Source organism: Aquarana catesbeiana, linkage group LG05 (assembly GCF_042186555.1).
Source record: "Aquarana catesbeiana isolate 2022-GZ linkage group LG05, ASM4218655v1, whole genome shotgun sequence".
NCBI lineage: Eukaryota > Metazoa > Chordata > Amphibia > Anura > Ranidae > Aquarana > Aquarana catesbeiana.
The window spans coordinates 643,431,519-643,449,198 of NC_133328.1; the positions used below are offsets into that span (position 1 = coordinate 643,431,519).

General features: G+C 45.9%; 1 protein-coding gene across 2 annotated transcripts; it reads left to right on the top strand.

Annotated features, from left to right (window-relative positions):
• Positions 1-4,221: 4,221 nt before the first annotated feature.
• Positions 4,222-13,069, top strand: LOC141145623 (cathelicidin-6-like). 2 transcript variants are annotated; one of them, XM_073632452.1, is made up of 4 exons: positions 4,222-4,476; positions 4,824-4,937; positions 11,676-11,747; positions 12,892-13,069. In XM_073632452.1, the coding sequence occupies exons 1-4, from the start codon at positions 4,237-4,239 to the stop codon at positions 12,994-12,996; spliced, it is 531 nt and encodes a 176-aa protein (XP_073488553.1). In that variant the 5' UTR covers positions 4,222-4,236; the 3' UTR covers positions 12,997-13,069. The 2 variants fall into 2 exon arrangements, with proteins under 2 accessions (XP_073488553.1, XP_073488554.1); XM_073632453.1 differs by having other exon boundaries at positions 4,836-4,937.
• The last annotated feature ends 4,611 nt before the right edge of the window (positions 13,070-17,680 follow it).

Sequence of the window (17,680 nt, forward strand, 5' to 3'; positions counted from 1 at the left end):
TCCATGCCCATCTGTGCCAACTATCAGTGCCACCCATAATTAACCATCAATGCCACCTACGAGTGCCCATCAGTGCCGCCTATGAGTGCCCATCAGTGCCGCCTATGAGTGCCCATCAGTGCCGCCTATGAGTGCCCATCAGTGCCGCATACCAGTGCCACCTATCAGTGCCCATCAGTGCCCATCAGTGCTGCCTATCAGTGCCCATCAGTGCCACCTCATTGGTGCCACCTCATCGGTGCCCATCAGTGCAGCCATATCAGTGCCCGTCATTGAAGAAGAAAACTTACTTATTTACAAAAAGTTTTAATAGAAACAAAGAAAAACTTGTTTTTTTTCAAAATTTTCAGTCTTTTTTTATTTGTTGCGCAAAAAATAAAAACCGCAGAGGTGATCAAATACCACCAAAAGAAAGCTCTATTTGTGGGAACAAAATGATAAAAAATTTGTTTGGGTGCAGTGTAGCATGACCGCGCAATTGTCATTCAAATTGCGACAGCGCTGAAAGCTGAAAATTGGCCCGGGTGGGAAGGTGTCTAAGTGCCTGGTATTGAAGGGGTTAATCAACTTTATTGCTATCACAAGGGATGGTCAACATCTCTTGTGATAGCAATGGGCGGTAACAGGTCCTCTTTATGGGTTTTATGGGACCCAGTATCTCTCCTCTGGCCTCCAATGCATCTGCTCAAACTGAGATCGGTTCGATCGGCTGCTTTACAAGCTGGTAACACCTCGTCAACACACAAACCGAAGCTGGAAGTGACAAGATCCTTGTTTACAGTACAAGTAAGCCGATTAGTAGACGAAAACAAGAACACATAATGAAATAAACCATCAGACGCGGTTCCCTACATTATAATTCCATGCTACAAACACATGGATAATATCGAGTGGTGGAAAATATAAGGATTTGTTCTATAAAGTTGCTCTCTGAGCAGCAGATCATCCAGGTACCCCAGAATAGTTGGGCTGTGGGAAGCACTAATGGTAGGGCCCTGCACTGAAAATGCCAGTCCTCCATCACAAGAAAAGTTTAGGTAAGGAGGTAAAAATTGGAAGATGTAGGCAGAATCTTTTACATCTACCAAAGCAAGGAAATCCTGGCTACTGCAAGGCCACTGCCATAGGAGCCAATTCCCACTCCTGGAAGGGCAGCCCCCCCCCCCCTTTTCCAGGGGTAAGATGCAGGCACCAAGCGGGCACAGACCACGCCATGGGACCTGGACCCCTAGGCGGTTGGCCCAGGTCAGTACCTAACAAACTTGTTGAGAACAACATAGAAAGAACATCGCCCCTTGGCCTGGGACCGCAAGAGGTTCTAGGAGATATCGTGAACCTTTCACCAACTGGAAGCAGCATGATCTCTACTTGTGACAGAAGGTGACTGAAAACCCGAAACAGCAAACAACCTCTTCTAAACTAGACATGTGCGCCGTCAATAAATTTGTTTCTTATCGTTCCATTTCGTATTAGCCGTTAATTCGTATTTTGTGTCCGAAATTCCATTTGGATTCGTACGAAATACGAATTTTCGTTAGGCTCGTTAACTTTTCACAGCAGTTACGAAAGTTCGTTATGATAAATTTATAATTATGAGGGGCTCCCGCCATCCCTGTGCTGTGCTCATTATGAGGGGCTCCCACCATCCCTGTGCTGTGCTCATTATGAGGGGCTCCCCCCATCCCTGTGCTCATTATGAGGGGCTCCCACCATCCCTGTGCTCATTATGAGGGGCTCCCCCATCCCTGTGCTGTGCTCATTATGAGGGGCTCCCGCCATCCCTGTGCTGTGCTCATCATGAGGGGCTCCCACCATCCCTGTGCTGTGCTCATTATGAGGGGCTCCCACCATCCCTGTGCTCATTATGAGGGGCTCCCACCATCCCTGTGCTGTGCTCATTATGAGGGGCTCCCACCATCCCTGTGCTCATTATGAGGGGCTCCCCCCATCCCTGTGCTGTGCTCATTATGAGGGGCTCCCACCATCCCTGTGCTGTGCTCATTATGAGGGGCTCCCCCCATCCCTGTGCTCATTATGAGGGGCTCCCCCCATCCCTGTGCTCATTATGAGGGGCTCCCCCCATCCCTGTGCTGTGCTCATTATGAGGGGCTCCCGCCATCCCTGTGCTGTGCTCATCATGAGGGGCTCCCACCATCCCTGTGCTGTGCTCATTATGAGGGGCTCCCACCATCCCTGTGCTGTGCTCATTATGAGGGGCTCCCGCCATCCCTGTGCTGTGTTCATTATGAGGGGCTCCCGCCATCCCTGTGCTGTGTTCATTATGAGGGGCTCCCGCCATCCCTGTGCTGTGTTCATTATGAGGGGCTCCCCCCATCCCTGTGCTGTGCTCATTATGAGGGGCTCCCGCCATCCCTGTGCTCATTATGAGGGGCTCCCGCCATCCCTGTGCTGTGCTCATTATGAGGGGCTCCTCCCATCCCTGTGCTGTGCTCATTATGAGGGGCTCCCGCCATCCCTGTGCTCATTATGAGGGGCTCCCCCATCCCTGTGCTGTGCTCATTATGAGGGGCTCCCCCCATCCCTGTGCTGTGCTCATTATGAGGGGCTCCCCCATCCCTGTGCTCATTATGAGGGGCTCCCACCATCCCTGTGCTGTGCTCATTATGAGGGGCTCCCCCCATCCCTGTGCTGTGCTCATTATGAGGGGCTCCCCCCATCCCTGTGCTCATTATGAGGGGCTCCCACCATCCCTGTGCTGTGCTCATTATGAGGGGCTCCCCCCATCCCTGTGCTGTGCTCATTATGAGGGTCTCCCACCATCCCTGTGCTGTGCTCATTATGAGGGTCTCCCACCATCCCTGTGCTGTGCTCATTACGAGGGTCTCCCACCATCCCTGTGCTGTGCTCATTATGAGGGGCTCCCACCATCCCTGTGCTGTGCTCATTATGAGGGGCTCCCACCATCCCTGTGCTGTGCTCATTATGAGGGGCTCCCCCCATCCCTGTGCTGTGCTCATTATGAGGGGCTCCCCCATCCCTGTGCTGTGCTCATTATGAGGGGCTCCCCCCATCCCTGTGCTGTGCTCATTATGAGGGGCTCCCCCCATCCCTGTGCTCATTATGAGGGGCTCCCACCATCCCTGTGCTGTGCTCATTATGAGGGGCTCCCCCCATCCCTGTGCTGTGCTCATTATGAGGGTCTCCCACCATCCCTGTGCTCATTATGAGGGTCTCCCACCATCCCTGTGCTGTGCTCATTACGAGGGTCTCCCACCATCCCTGTGCTGTGCTCATTATGAGGGGCTCCCACCATCCCTGTGCTGTGCTCATTATGAGGGGCTCCCACCATCCCTGTGCTGTGCTCATTATGAGGGGCTCCCCCCATCCCTGTGCTGTGCTCATTATGAGGGGCTCCCCCCATCCCTGTGCTCATTATGAGGGGCTCCCACCATCCCTGTGCTCATTATGAGGGGCTCCCACCATCCCTGTGCTGACTTCCTGGGTTTCATCATAACGAATAATCGGAATTAACGAACATTCTTATTTTGTCTGATTCTGAATCTCCCATCGACTACCTGTACCAGTCTCCCACCCCCATATTAAAAAAGGTAATTTTTCCCAACCTTCACTCAGCAGCAGAAGAAAACCTCTGATTGGTCAACAAAACACAAGTCACGTTTCCGCTGTAACGGAATTTGGATCCGAAATTCGTAAACTAAATTTCGTATTTCATACAAAATTCGGAAGCATAGCAATTCGTATTTCGGATCCTCCCGAAGGTACGAATTTACGGAAATTCGTACGAATTTTTCGAAACTAATCGCACATGTCTATTGTAAACATGGGAATGCCAGTGAAAGCAGATGGAACGGGAAGAACCAGCTTCACGCTCCGAAGTAGATCTCAAGTCAAAAGCTTTTTTCATTTTGGATAGAGAAGGCAAAAACACCCCTGTCAATATGTGTCCTAATGAAGAGATATTCCTTCACTTCCTGTCCTGTAGACACAACAGGAAGTGACAGGAAATCCCTCCAAAAATCCTCTCTTAGGTAGTTGTCCCTGAAGTGTGATAATCACTTACCCACCATGATAAGGACCATTGCTAGTAGAGTTTCATTTTGAAGCCTGGCTGGAGTGCTACTTTAAATTGTATAGCAGTGTCTACTTTTTTTTTTTTTTTTTTGGAACAACGTGTTGGGAAAGATGTTTGCTATGTTATTAATGGAGCAATAAACGGATACAAATATTCTGCAAGACTTTTAAAAAAAGAGGAAGATGGAGGTGCGGACCATAAATAGAGGGAGAATCAGACACATAAATCACCATTACAGAGGACACAAGATGAAGATCTGGCAGTGTGTGGTATGGCTCTCTGCGGTCACATTGGAGGTGTCTCACTCTCAGTCTCCAGATCAGGAAGAACGGATCAGAGAGGCCCTGGATCTCTACAACCAGAGAGAGGATGTCCTCTATTTCTATAAACCCCTGGAGGACCTTCCAGCCATACCTATACAGGTGCAGTAGAGGGCACTACATGGGGGAGGGATGGGGGCTTCAAGGGCAATAGATTAGGATTTAAAGGGCTTCAAGGGCAATAAATTGGGGGATGGAGGCTTCAATGGCGTTTGTATTTTTTCAAGGATTTTCCGATATTCCTATAAATGTAATAATGAGTTAATTCCTTAAAAATGTTCAGAAAATATAGAGCCATTTATCCAACTGTCCATCCAGAGCCTCTGGCTTATAGACCGGATACATTCAAAATATAGAACCATTTCCATTCCTATCAATATTCTCGGGTCTCTTAGACTTAGAGGTAACAACCAGTCTGAAAAGTCTATTTGCATTCGCCCCCATTCTAGATCTTCTTCCAGGAGGAAACAAAGGATGAAATCCTGAGATTTGGAATAATGGAGACGAGGTGTCTGAAGTCGGAGGGAGGTGACGCAGCGCGGTGTGAATTTAAACCGGATGGGGTGAGTTTTATCTGAGAGTATCTCATGTGAAATGTGAAGTCTTTGTTTATGATGGAGAGCCACATGCAGATGACAGGTGATGCGAATGATACAGAGTAATACAATGTATCAATATTATCGCTTTGTATCTCTGAATCTGATGTCTCTGACAGCTCGATCGCTGTGCTGGGAGCACAAATGTGCAACATGTAGGCATTAAGGACCACCCGTCCTGCCGTCACATACTGTATATGGGGAAAATAATTATTTGATCACCTGCTGATTTCGTAGGTTTGCCCACTGACAAAGAAATGAAGGGTCTATCATTTTTATCATAGGTGTATTATAAATGATAGAGACAGAATAGCAACCAAAAATGCAGAAAAAAAAAATGATACAAATTATTAGTTATAAATGGAGTTGCAGGTCAGTGAGTAAAATAAATATTTGATCCCCAAGCAAAACATGACTTATGCCCCGTACACACGAGCGGAATGTCTGACAGAAAAAGTCCGACGGGAGCTTTTCATCGTTTATTCCGATAGTGTGTATGCCCCACCGGACTTTTTATGTCAAAAATTCTGACGGACCTAGAAATGGAACATGTTCTAAATATTTCCGACGGAACCAATTCTTATCGGGAAAACCGCTCATCTGTATGCTGTTTCCGACGTACCAAAAAAAAAAACGCATGCTCTGAAGCAAGTACGAGACGGAAGCTATTGGCTACTGGCTATTGAACTTCCGTTTTCTAGTCCCGTCCTACGTGCTGTACCTCACCGCGTTGTGTACGGTCGGAATCTGGTGTGACCGTGTGTATGCAAGACAGGTTGAGTGGAATTCCATTGAGAACTCCGTGGGATAAACTTTCAGAGTTTATTCCGACGCAAAAACCGGTCATGTGTACAGGGCATAAGTAGTTGGTGGAGAAACCCTTGTTGGCAAGCACAGAGGTCAGACGTTTCTTGTAGATGGTGACCAGGTTTGCACACATCTCAGGAGGAATTTTGGTTACAGATCTTCTCTAAATCCTTAAGGTTTCTTGCTTGTCGCTTGGCAACTCGAATTTCAGCTCTCATCATAAATTTTTTATAGGATTAAGGTCTGGAGACTGGCTAGGCCACTCCATGACCTTAATGTGCTTCTTCTTGAGTCACTCCTTTGTTGCCTTGGCGGTATGTTTTGGGTTCATTGTCATGCTGGAAGACACATCCACGACCCATCTCCAGTTTAACGACACCCCGAGTATGAAAGGGGTTAAAGTCGTTTAGGACATTCCCTTCCCGAACACAAAGGCAGCTACCGGACACTTCAATCAGCCGAACAAGAAACCCATACGAATATTTCTCCCCCAAGTCCGAGACAAGGCTCTGTGTGTCTTGAGGTTCAAGCAGGAATGAATCTTTATTCAAACACATGTTATACGGATCCCACATCAAAACACCACCCCCCCCCCACCCACCCTTGGAAAACAGGGCGGGTAAAAATGTCCAATGACAATGGACACACAGGTCAGGTGTGTTTAACGTCTCATCAGTAAACAGTCTTAACAGGGGGGCTACTGGAGGAATCCCCCCTCCCTCTTTCCTCACAGCAAAACACTTCGACATCCCATAATAGTTGAGGCAGATAGCCACAATAGACAATAGAATACAGTCACACCCCAACCATCACAGCAAATAGTACACAACATAATGAGACAGCACACATTATATATACATATATACAGCATTGAGTCTGACTAGCATAGATCATAGTGGGGTTCTCATTCACCGTGTGCCCCTATTAGTGACTGCCATCACAATGGCATATCCAGGGTCCCTAGAGTCTGTGTGTCTTGGGGGACATGGACCTGAATCTAAAGTAACACCACCTCCAGGGTCCCCAGGCATACAGCTCACAACGAGCACCGTTCCCCCAAATGCCAGGGCCCATAATCGGTAGGCAAGAGGCTGGCATTCAGTCTCCTCCAAAAGCCCCTGTCCCGGCTATGTCTGTCACATTCAGTGTCCTGGCTGAGGGAAGAAGGTTCTCATCCAAGATTTTACAATAACTGGTAAATGGGAAAAAAATGCAGCGCTAAGAAATATTAGGAAGTTAGGGTGTAGTGAAACAATTAAGTAAGAGATGCTGTACTGAACAGTAAAGCATATGTGCAAAAACCATAAGTGAAATGAAATGAACAAACACAGTATAAAGTGTCCACATATGGTAAATGGATGATTCCAAACTCAAATTATTAAGAGGAACTGGTATGGACCAAAAAATGATGTGAAACTAGAAAATAAAGTCAATGGTGCACGGTGTGGATCTGTGACTGTGAGTCAACAACGGGGTACAGAACTTCCGTAGCTGTAAACCAACATCTCGATATGGGGCATCAGAATGAAAACATCAGGAAGTAAGATAAGATGGGTACTCTTACCAGATGACGTGGACTCCACTGTCATATGACATGGAGTCAATGGTGCATGGAGCCAAACCTAGGCTGGAAAACGATATCCGGAACGGTGGAACCTCTGTCTCACTTCTCGACTTCTCTGGTGGGGTGAAGAAACATCAGGAAGGGCCGCCAACTGGATATCAGCCAATAGACCTCAAGGATGTGTTCCAAGGAGAAGCCGGGGACAGATTTGATCCAGACCCCGTGATGGAAGTAGGGCTACTGGAAGGCAGTTTCTTGCATCGGGATAATATGCAAATAAAAAATAAAAAGCTTCTGCATAGTGCAGGTAAACCAGGGATTTTTATTTCTAAAAATACCATACAAAAAATGGATAAAAGTGATCACAATTAAAATAAAATCTAAGCAGCGTAAGGAAGGGGAGATCGCCCGACGCGTTTCGACCAAGGGGATCTTCAACAGGGGCAAGATGTTGGTTTACAGCTACGGAAGTTCTGTACCCCGTTGTTGACTCACAGTCACAGATCCACACCGTGCACCATTGACTTTATTTTCTAGTTTCACATCATTTTTTGGTCCATACCAGTTCCTCTTAATAATTTGAGTTTGGAATCATCCATTTACCATATGTGGACACTTTATACTGTGTTTGTTCATTTCATTTCACTTATGGTTTTTGCACATATGCTTTACTGTTCAGTACAGCATCTCTTAATTGTTTCACTACACCCTAACTTCCTATTATTTCTTAGCGCTGCATTTTTTTCCCATTTACCAGTTATTGTTTGTCACAATGTATGCAGCTGCTGGCTCACATATATTTTATTTTTGCTATTAGAGCGCAGTGTTTTCTTATTCTCTTGTAAGATTTTACAATATATGGCCCCGTCCATTGGCCCCTCAATGCGGCAAAGTCAGCCTGTACCCTTAGCAGAGAAACAGCCCCAAAGCATCATGTTTCCACCTCCGTGCTTGACTGTAGGGAAGGTGTTCTTAGGGTCATAGTCAGCATTTTTCTTTCTCCAAACACAAGTCCCCCTCCTCCAGAAGGCACATGTACAGTCATGCCAATGAACATCTAAATGATTCAGAGAAGGATTGGGAGAAAGTGTTGTGGTCAGATGAGGCCAAAATTGAGCTCTTTGGCATTAACTCAACTCGCCGTGTTTGGAGGAAGAACAATGCTGACTATGACCCTAAGAACACCATCCCTACAGTCACACACGGAGGTGGAAACATGATGCTTTGGGGCTGTTTCTCTGCTAAAGGTACAGGCCAACTTTGCCGTGGATGGGTCTTCCAGCATGACAATGACCCAAAACATACCGCCAAGGCAACAAAGGAGTGGCTCAAGGAGAAGCACATTAAGGTCATGGAGTTGCCAAATCAGTCTCCAGACCTTAATCCTATAGAAAATTTATGGATGGAGCTGAAATTTCGAGTTGCCAAGCGACAGCCAAGAAACCTTAAGGATTTAGAGAAGATCTGTAAAGAAGAGTTGAGACAAGAAACATCCTACCTCTGTGCTTGCCAACAAGGGTTTCTCCACCAAGTGCGAAGTCATGTTTTGCTTTGGGATCAAATACTTATTTTGCTCACTGAACTGCAACTTAATTTATAGCATTTGTTTTATGTGGTTTTTTTTTTTTTCTGTATTTTTGGTTAATATTCTGTCTCTCACGTAAAATACACCTATGTTAAAAATAATAGACCCTTCATTTCTTTGTAAGTGGGCAAACTTGCACAATCTGCAGGGGATCAAATCATTATTTTCCCCACTGTATGCGTTATATGGTCAGCAGGAAGTTAAGACCTTGATCAAAGTAGAATAAAGTTAGTTTTTCCCGTATTTTGTCGCCAGTACTTTTGGCTGATATTTTGTTTACAGTAGGGGAATATTTAAAGGACTAACAGCGTGTAGAGAGCAGGATTCAGCCCAAGTGACAACACCTGTTGAGAGAGGCAGAATGCAGCCTGGTCGTCTTGTGCCCAAGCAGAAAGATGTCCAGAGAAATTACGAGCCCCTACTCTTTCCCTCCTTGTCAGGAACCTTTCCCTGTTGCTAGTTCTCTCTCTACAAGACGGGGTACCTGTCCTTATCCTATGCATTTGCAAAATGCGTGCCAAGCCTGGGAACCAGAGCCTTAAATAGGCTCTGCCTAACCCAAGATGGCTGCTAGAGTCACATGGAGCAGCAGCATCCAAATGGATCGCTTCCCCAGTGACCAAGGAAACCATAGAGGAACCATGTTCCTCTTGACTTCCTCTCCAGCTGCAGTGCTGCTGCGAAAGAGTGCAATCTGCAGTGGAGAAAGTGAACCGAGCCTGCCTACACTCCCCCTTCTTTAACAGATGCTGTCCTCATAACAACATGAAAACAACAATAACATTGGTGATAAAAGCACAATCAGAGTATAGTTAAGGCAGAACAATAAACAATTTTTTACAACATAGGAGCAAAGGTAACCGGTTCCTCCTGATTTTCTGTAGAGTAACTTGGTGAAGGTTCAGCTGCAGACAGTGACTCGGAGGTCTCGGGTAGCCGGGAATCAGGTGTATCTCCTATTTCTCTTCACCTGAGTCCAAGGTTGATTCCTCTGATTAATCTGCACAGTTTGTGATGCTGGATGGGGTGGATGGGGTGGATGAGCCTTCCAGGCTTCCAACTTCAATGTCGCCAGGCTTAGGACTGAGATGGGCTGGGGACTAGAACACGAGGGGTGGCAGGAACCAATCAGCTTGAGCTTCAAAGATCCGCAGCGGCAAACGCCTCCCGGCTATTCGACAGTTTCCAGGAGGAGTCCCCACCCAGCACACAAGGTGTCAGCATATTTCAATGTAGTTGCCTCTTCACAGGGTCAGGCCTTTCCGAGACCTGATCATAGACAGGGGTAGGTGGGAAAGGCTGTCCCACCTCCCGATCTACGGAGCGCTCCCACTTAGGCTCCAACTTGCTTCTCTGGGGTGTGCGTGGCATTTTTTACCAACACAGTCCAGATGTTTAAGGTGTTCTTCAAATGTCTTAGAGAGGAAGGCTAACACACTCTCGAAATTAAGGTTTCCAAGACATCTTTTCAGTAGGCGCTGGAAAGTGTTAAGGGTGTTACTGAGGCCAAAGGGCACTTGAGTCAATGTGAATAGTCCCAAGGGCGTGATAATGTTGTCTTCTCTCGCTTTTGGTCCCACAACGGGACTTGCCAGTAGCCGCTGGGCAGATCCAGGGTGGAGAAGAACTTGGCTTGTCCAAGGGCCATTAGAGATTCCTTGACCCAAGGAAGTGGGCAGGCATCCCAGTGGGTGCATGCATTGAGCTTAAAGTGGTTGTAAGGTCAGAATGTTTTAATTCCTAATGCATTCTATGCATTAAGATAAAAAAAACATCTGTGTGCAGCAGCCCTCCTCAGCCCCCCCTCCTCAGCCCCCCTAATATTTACCTGAGCCCATCTCATTCCAGTGATGTTGCACGAGAGAGATTTGGCTTCCCGGAACTCTCCCTCCTCATAGGCTGAGACAGCAGCGCGGTGCCATTGGCTCCCACTGCTGTCACTCAAAGCCAGTGAGCCAATGAGGAGAGAGAAGGGGCAGGGAGGAAATGGATGGACACAGTCCAAGTGATAGGAAAGAAATTGTATTGAAATAATGCAAAGACAGTTTTACAAATAACCCAGTAGGAAGGCAGCCCATCCAGGAACACTCACAGGTCCGACAGCGAGTAGGGAGCAGGAATCAGAAGAACTGACAGCGCCTGCTGAGAGAGGCATAATGCGGCCTGGTCATCGTGTGTCCAAACAGGAAGATGTCCAGAGAAGTTGCGAGCCCTATGCTTTCCCTCCTCGTCAGGAACGTTTCCCTGTCGCTAGTTCTGTCCCTACCAGGTGGGGTACCTGTCCCTTCTCTACAAACTCCCAAAATGCGAGCCAAGCCTGGGAGCCAGGGCCTTAATTGGCTCTGCCTGACCAAAGATGGCTGTTAGAGTCACATGGGACAGCAGCATCCAATTGGATCACTTCCCCAGTGACCAAGGAAACCATAGAGGAATCATTTTATTCTTGAATTCCTCTCAAACCGCAGTGCCGCTGCGGAAGAGTGCCACCAGCAGGGGAAAAAGTAGATTGCACCTACCTACAAGTCCAAAACAGTAATTTCTTTAAACTGAGTGCTAAATATGAGGGTTGGCTTGCTTTGATCACATGATCCTAATGTAACACAATTGTACCCCCCCCCCCCCACCGACTTCCAATGATCTCAGAGAGGGGCGGGCACAGAAAACAGATTATTCGGAGTGTCGGTTTTAGGAGATCGGTGCTATGGTATAGGTGAGAGACATTGAGCTGTTATTTTCTCTGAATATGCAGGAAGTTCAAATCTGTGATCTGAACCTGACTGCACCCGGCAAAGAGAACATGCAGTGTGACATCATAACCAAGGTAAGTGACCGACACAAAATCCATCCTCACCCCCTGCTGGAGGACTCTGCTCCTTCCTCTATAACTCTCCTCTCCTGAAATACTCTGCTCTGCTGGAGGACTCTGCTCCTTCCTCTATAACTCTCCTCTCCTGAAATACTCTGCTCTGCTGGAGGACTCTGCTCCTTCCTCTATAACTCTCCTCTCCTGAAATACTCTGCTGGAGGACTCTGCTCCTTCCTCTATAACTCTCCTCTCCTGAAATACTCTGCTCTGCTGGAGGACTCTGCTCCTTCCTCTATAACTCTCCTCTCCTGAAATACTCTGCTCTGCTGGAGGACTCTGCTCCTTCCTCTATAACTCTCCTCTCCTGAAATACTCTGCACTGCTGGAGGACTCTGCTCCTTCCTCTATAACTCTCCTCTCCTGAAATACTCTGCACTGCTGGAGGACTCTGCTCCTTCCTCTATAACTCTCCTCTCCTGAAATACTCTGATCTGCTGGAGGACTCTGCTCCTTCCTCTATAACTCTCCTCTCCTGAAATACTCTGCTCTGCTGGAGGACTCTGCTCCTTCCTCTATAACTCTCCTCTCCTGAAATACTCTGCTCTGCTGGAGGACTCTGCTCCTTCCTCTATAACTCTCCTCTCCTGAAATACTCTGCACTGCTGGAGGACTCTGCTCCTTCCTCTATAACTCTCCTCTCCTGAAATACTCTGCACTGCTGGAGGACTCTGCTCCTTCCTCTATAACTCTCCTCTCCTGAAATACTCTGCACTGCTGGAGGACTCTGCTCCTTCCTCTATAACTCTCCTCTCCTGAAATACTCTTCTCCTTCCTCTATGTATGGGGAGTAATGAATGGTGTACATGGGAAGAGCCATATAGGACAATTACATATGCGGCTTCTGCTTCCTGCTTTGTAGTGCTGCACAGTGATTGCACTTTACTGTTCCTCCGCAGTACAAATCATTACATACACAGGTTGGTCTTTCCTGCATTGAACGTCTGTACAGTAAATGCACGATTGTTTACCTGTCTCCTCGGTGTAATTGGTTTTATCTCAGCAGTCCTTCTTCAGGGTGGTGACATTCCCGGGCCCCTCCCCCCTGAATGTAAATCCGACTTCTAATGTAATTATTGGGAAATCTCACTTCCTCCTTCAGATTTCAAGGAGGAGACGTCCCTGTAGACCAAACCGTCCAAACCGTCCAGGTTGCAACAGCAGTATTGGTTTCCTACGAAGCGCAAAAAGAGCGGGCCTTCAATGAAGAGAAGAGAAAGAGAAATGAATTCTATGAAATGTCACATAAAGGAGTACAATAAAGAATGAAAATGATGTGACTCTCGGAATTGTCATTGATGCACCAGATCCGGGTTATAATGTATGGTGGGGGGATGGGTACATTTTGGCTCTCATTGCCGGACCAATACACACCATTGTCTTCAACCATGAAAAGACGATCGTCCCATTTCTTCATGTCACTCATTATCCACCAATGTATGAAATCTAAATTGTGAGTAAAAAAACATTATGTGAAGACAATCATTTCTACAATATTATATATGTGTTCCTAACCTATATCCTATCCTTCCCATACTATCCTATATCTTATCCTATCCTTCCTATATCCTACACTACTTGTACTATTTTATATGTTATCCTAGGCTGTAAACTTTCCAATTTCTTTTTAATTCCTATAGCCTATTCTATACTCTATACTTTCCAATTCTATCAGATATCTTATTCTATCCTTTATCATATAATATAATACAAAACTTCCTTTACTGTCCCATATCCTATTCCAACCTAGATCCCATCTTTCTGTAGCGTCACCCCAGTAGGAGCTGCAGTTGCACATTCGTCCCTCAGAAGCTGTCAGGGACTCCTCGCTTCCACTCTATCAACGTGGATGTGTGGTATGTCCCACAGCCTGGTCTAAAATCGATCACCCACACCTTCTTGTCTGGGACCAATGTCTTTACCGCTTGACTGATCTGCTCTTAAGTCCGGGCCTTCCCAGGTAACTTGATTACCACACTTGACTCCCGCCTGCCATTTTCATCTTCACACCATGGGATCGCAGTAGCAGGGTCCATCTTGATGCTTTCAGGGGTGCTGTCTTGGAGATTTGATAGCAGAACAAAGGTATCCCGGATGAGCCCCCACATGTAGCGCCACCCCCGTAGGCGCCCCTTGATAATTTTAGGTTCTATGTTCTGCCTCTCAAGAACAGTCTCATTTTGACACAAAGTCTCCCAAAGCAGCAAAGAACTCTAGCCCAATCATGGCCAGGGGTGCTGTCGAAGTGACCTCTTCCTCTGCGGACACTGCTTGGCTGGAACTCCCTGGGCACATATCTGGTGCATTCAGCTGGATTAGACAAGCCTCATCCTTGTTAGCCAGTTGCACGTTGGTCCCTCGGAAGCTGTCAGGGACTCCTCGCTTCCACCCTATTAATGCATATGTGCGGGAGTTCCCACGGTCTGGTCTAACATCGATCATCCACACCTTCTTGTCTGGGACCAATGTCTTCACCGCTTGACTGATCAACTCTTCAGTCCAGGCACCCCCAGGGAATTCGATTACCACACTTGACTCCCAGCTGCCATTTTCTTCTTCACATCACTAGATCGCAGTAGCAGGGTCCATCTTGATGATTTCAGGGGTGCTGTGTTGGAGATTTGATATCAGAACAAAGGTATCGCAGACGGGCCCCCACTTGTAGCACCACCCACATAGGGGCCATTTGATAATTTTAGGTTCTGCCTCTCAACCCCAAGAACAATCGCAGCCCCTCTGGCACACCTGGTAAACAAATATTACTGCAGAAACAATGGTAAAAGGACACCAAACTGTAGCAGGTCAAAAAGTAATTTTACTGAAAGACTTTGCAATAAACAAGACAGTAATAGCTTGTAATTGGTAATTACGTTAGTAATCTCTGATATTAAGCAACTAGGCACAATGAATATGCAATGTAATCAAAACACAATTTAACCAACCCACAGACCTTAAAATTACCTATGTGCTCAGGTATAAAAGGGAGAAAGAGTGACTTCTCATATGTTAATCTACTTCCTTAAAATCCTGAGATCACGGGCCCAGAACATAAATGTACAATGCAATATGCAACTTAACGCAACATTAAACTGTGCACTTTTTAAATGGGAGTTCCCCCTTAATGTGTACCAGTATTTCCCACTGAGTCCTTAGAGTTGGTAGAAACAAGGCATGTGGGAGTCCTTGCAGTGGAGATACTTGGTGTCTTCAGCTAGCACTACAAGGGCCCAAAAAGATCTCTGTACAATAAGGCCCAATGACAAGGGCTAACTTGTGTGAAGTGCCTCCTGTGAAGACTCTGACGGGAAGATATGATAAAGGTGTCTGCCTGCAGTGTCTCTCATAATGTATGTGCTCAAGGTGGGCTTCGGCCGCTCACCAATCCTGGCAACACCAAGGCCCAAGGGAAGGGATGTCCTGAAACAGGGTCTTGAAGGATGCCAGACTGGCAACCTGGCGACCGAAGAACCCAGCGATTTCTGTACAGTACAGGTGTCCACGCGGCCAATGGGGTGCCTGTGACGGTGGGTCTGCTGTCACACTGGTCTGGCCATGATGTACCTCTAGCTGTCTCATCCCTCTGCCTCGTGGTCTACCCTGGACTCATTGTGGTCTCTCCTTCCTAAATCACCTGGATTTACATTTGCATTTATAAAAACAAAATAAAAATAAAAATAAAAAAATTAAATTAGAATTAAAATGAAAAAAAAAACATGCATGTAAAAATCAGATTTATTTTTTTTAGAATATTACTTAGAACCCCCAAACATTGTATAATTTTTTAAGCGGTGGTCCCGGAGACTAAAATTGTGGGTGTTGCAATTGTTTATGCCATAGAATAATTGTACAGTAGTTAATTAATCGCACATTTTCTGGAATTTCTTGAATTTTAGTGAGCACAAACACAATATAATACCCATTTTTTGGGTAAAATATAAAAGAGGATGTTACACAGGGTAAATAGACACCACACATAAAATCGCTCACACCCGTGGAACGGAAAATTACATTCTTCATAGGCAACTGTTTGAAAGCCTTTACAGGTTATTAGTTTAGCGGTACACAGGAGCTTGGGTGCTAGAATTATTATTCACGCTTCGACATTTGCAGCGATACCTCACATGTGTGGTGCGATCGCCATTTATATATGGGCGTGGGACAGAAGTACACATTTGCCTTTGAGTGTGAGCACAGGGGGATGGAGGGTCCTTTACATTTTTTTGTTTAATTTTATTTAGATTGTCCCTTTAATTTTTTTTATCAACTTTATTGCTATCACAAGGGATGAACAACATCCCTTGTGATAGCTAGGGCAGTGACAGGTCCTCTTTATGGAGTTATCTTGGGTCCATGGGACTCCATATCTCTCCTCTGGCCTGTAAAGGATCTGCTAAAACCGGTTTAATCAGCTTCTTTACAAGCTGGTAACACCTTGTCAGCAAACAACCCGAAGCTGGAAGTGACAAAATCCTCGTTTACAGTACAAGTAAGCCCATTAGTAGCAGTTAACAAGCATACATAATGAAATAAACCATCATACACGGTTCCTTATATTATAATTCCATGCTCCAAATACATGGATAATATTGAGTGGTGGAAAATTAGATTTTTTTTTATAAAGTTAGCAAGGGGATTGTAGAGCATTGGTATAGATATATTGATGACATACAAGAGTCTTCCATGCCCAGAGAACCAAACCAACAGAGGACAGTCCATATAGGGGTTATAAAACTCTAATCTTATCTATAGAACACATAGAGAGAGTTAGGAAAAGGGCAGAAATGTCATTTATAGAAGTATTCCATTTGCATTGTTTTCCCATTTTCAGATGAGTTGGGTATTTTGAGTCACATGCCAAGACCCCCATTCAAAGCCAATTACAACTACCCTGTCAAGGAAAGATGCGAATACTTACCTATTCTGAGGGTGCCCTGGTCAGGTCACATGATCTCTATAGCAGCCAGGCTCCAGAGAGATGGCAGACAACGTCTGCAATGCCTAACCAGTGAGGTCACCCATAGACTTGCTATGGGGCATTCATTATCGGTTGTCCCTCCTCTACACTGAAGCCAGTGCTGAGAGCCGATCATGTGACTGGACCAGAGTGCCCTCAGCCTAGGTAAGTATAGACATCTTTCCTTTATGGGGTAGTTAGATTAGGCTTATAATGGGGATGGGAGCAGGTTTAAGTGGTTAGGAATTGACTAGTGCCTGCTTAGTAAGATCTGACAAAGTGGGAACGTAAATGATGGGTGCATGGTCCAAACACAAGATACTGGCAGCAGAGCACTGTAGATGGACAAGCAGGTCATATTGGCTACTAAAAAATCTATGAATGTGGGAGGAGGAATTGTGCTCCAAGTTAAAAATAAAGGTGAAGTCCTTATCAATAGGGCGTGTTGTTCTTCATACGGCAATTATGCAATGTTGGAGTGGGAATTCTGTGTAGTTGGGGTCTGGATATGAAGCTTTTACTATCAAAGAGTCTATAGAGGAGTTAAGTATACAGTTTATATCCCTATCTTGTAAGGTGACACCCTCTGCGAATCCCAGAAGATTAGTATGGTAATGGATAGCGAACTCTACCTGATCCTAATTAGGGACATACAATTTCATCATAATATATGTACTCACCCCCAACTTGGGCTTGAGAAATGAATATCTACCCTCAGGGTTGAACCAGATCTCCAGTAGTTGGCATACTAGGGACTTATGGAAAGCAATAGACACCCCCCACCCCTAGACTTTGAGTGCTGGATTTTTGCACCTACTTGTAAAATTAATTCTTGGAGAACATCAAGGGACACAAAGCAGCCATATTAATCCTTACTTATTGGGTTATGCGCAACCTACAGGTGATTGAACACTGGCAAAAAAAGACAGGAAGTCCT

What these genes read in the sequence shown, in the direction of transcription:
- LOC141145623 (XM_073632452.1), top strand. Translation starts at nt 4,237, where the DNA reads ATGGAGGTGCGGACCATAAATAGAGGGAGAATCAGACACATAAATCAC. An exon ending in TTCCAGCCATACCTATACAG is followed by an intron (nt 4,477 to 4,823) that starts GTGCAGTAGAGG and finishes CCCCCATTCTAG; the next exon opens with ATCTTCTTCCAGGAGGAAAC. An exon ending in GTGAATTTAAACCGGATGGG is followed by an intron (nt 4,938 to 11,675) that starts GTGAGTTTTATC and finishes CTGAATATGCAG; the next exon opens with GAAGTTCAAATCTGTGATCT.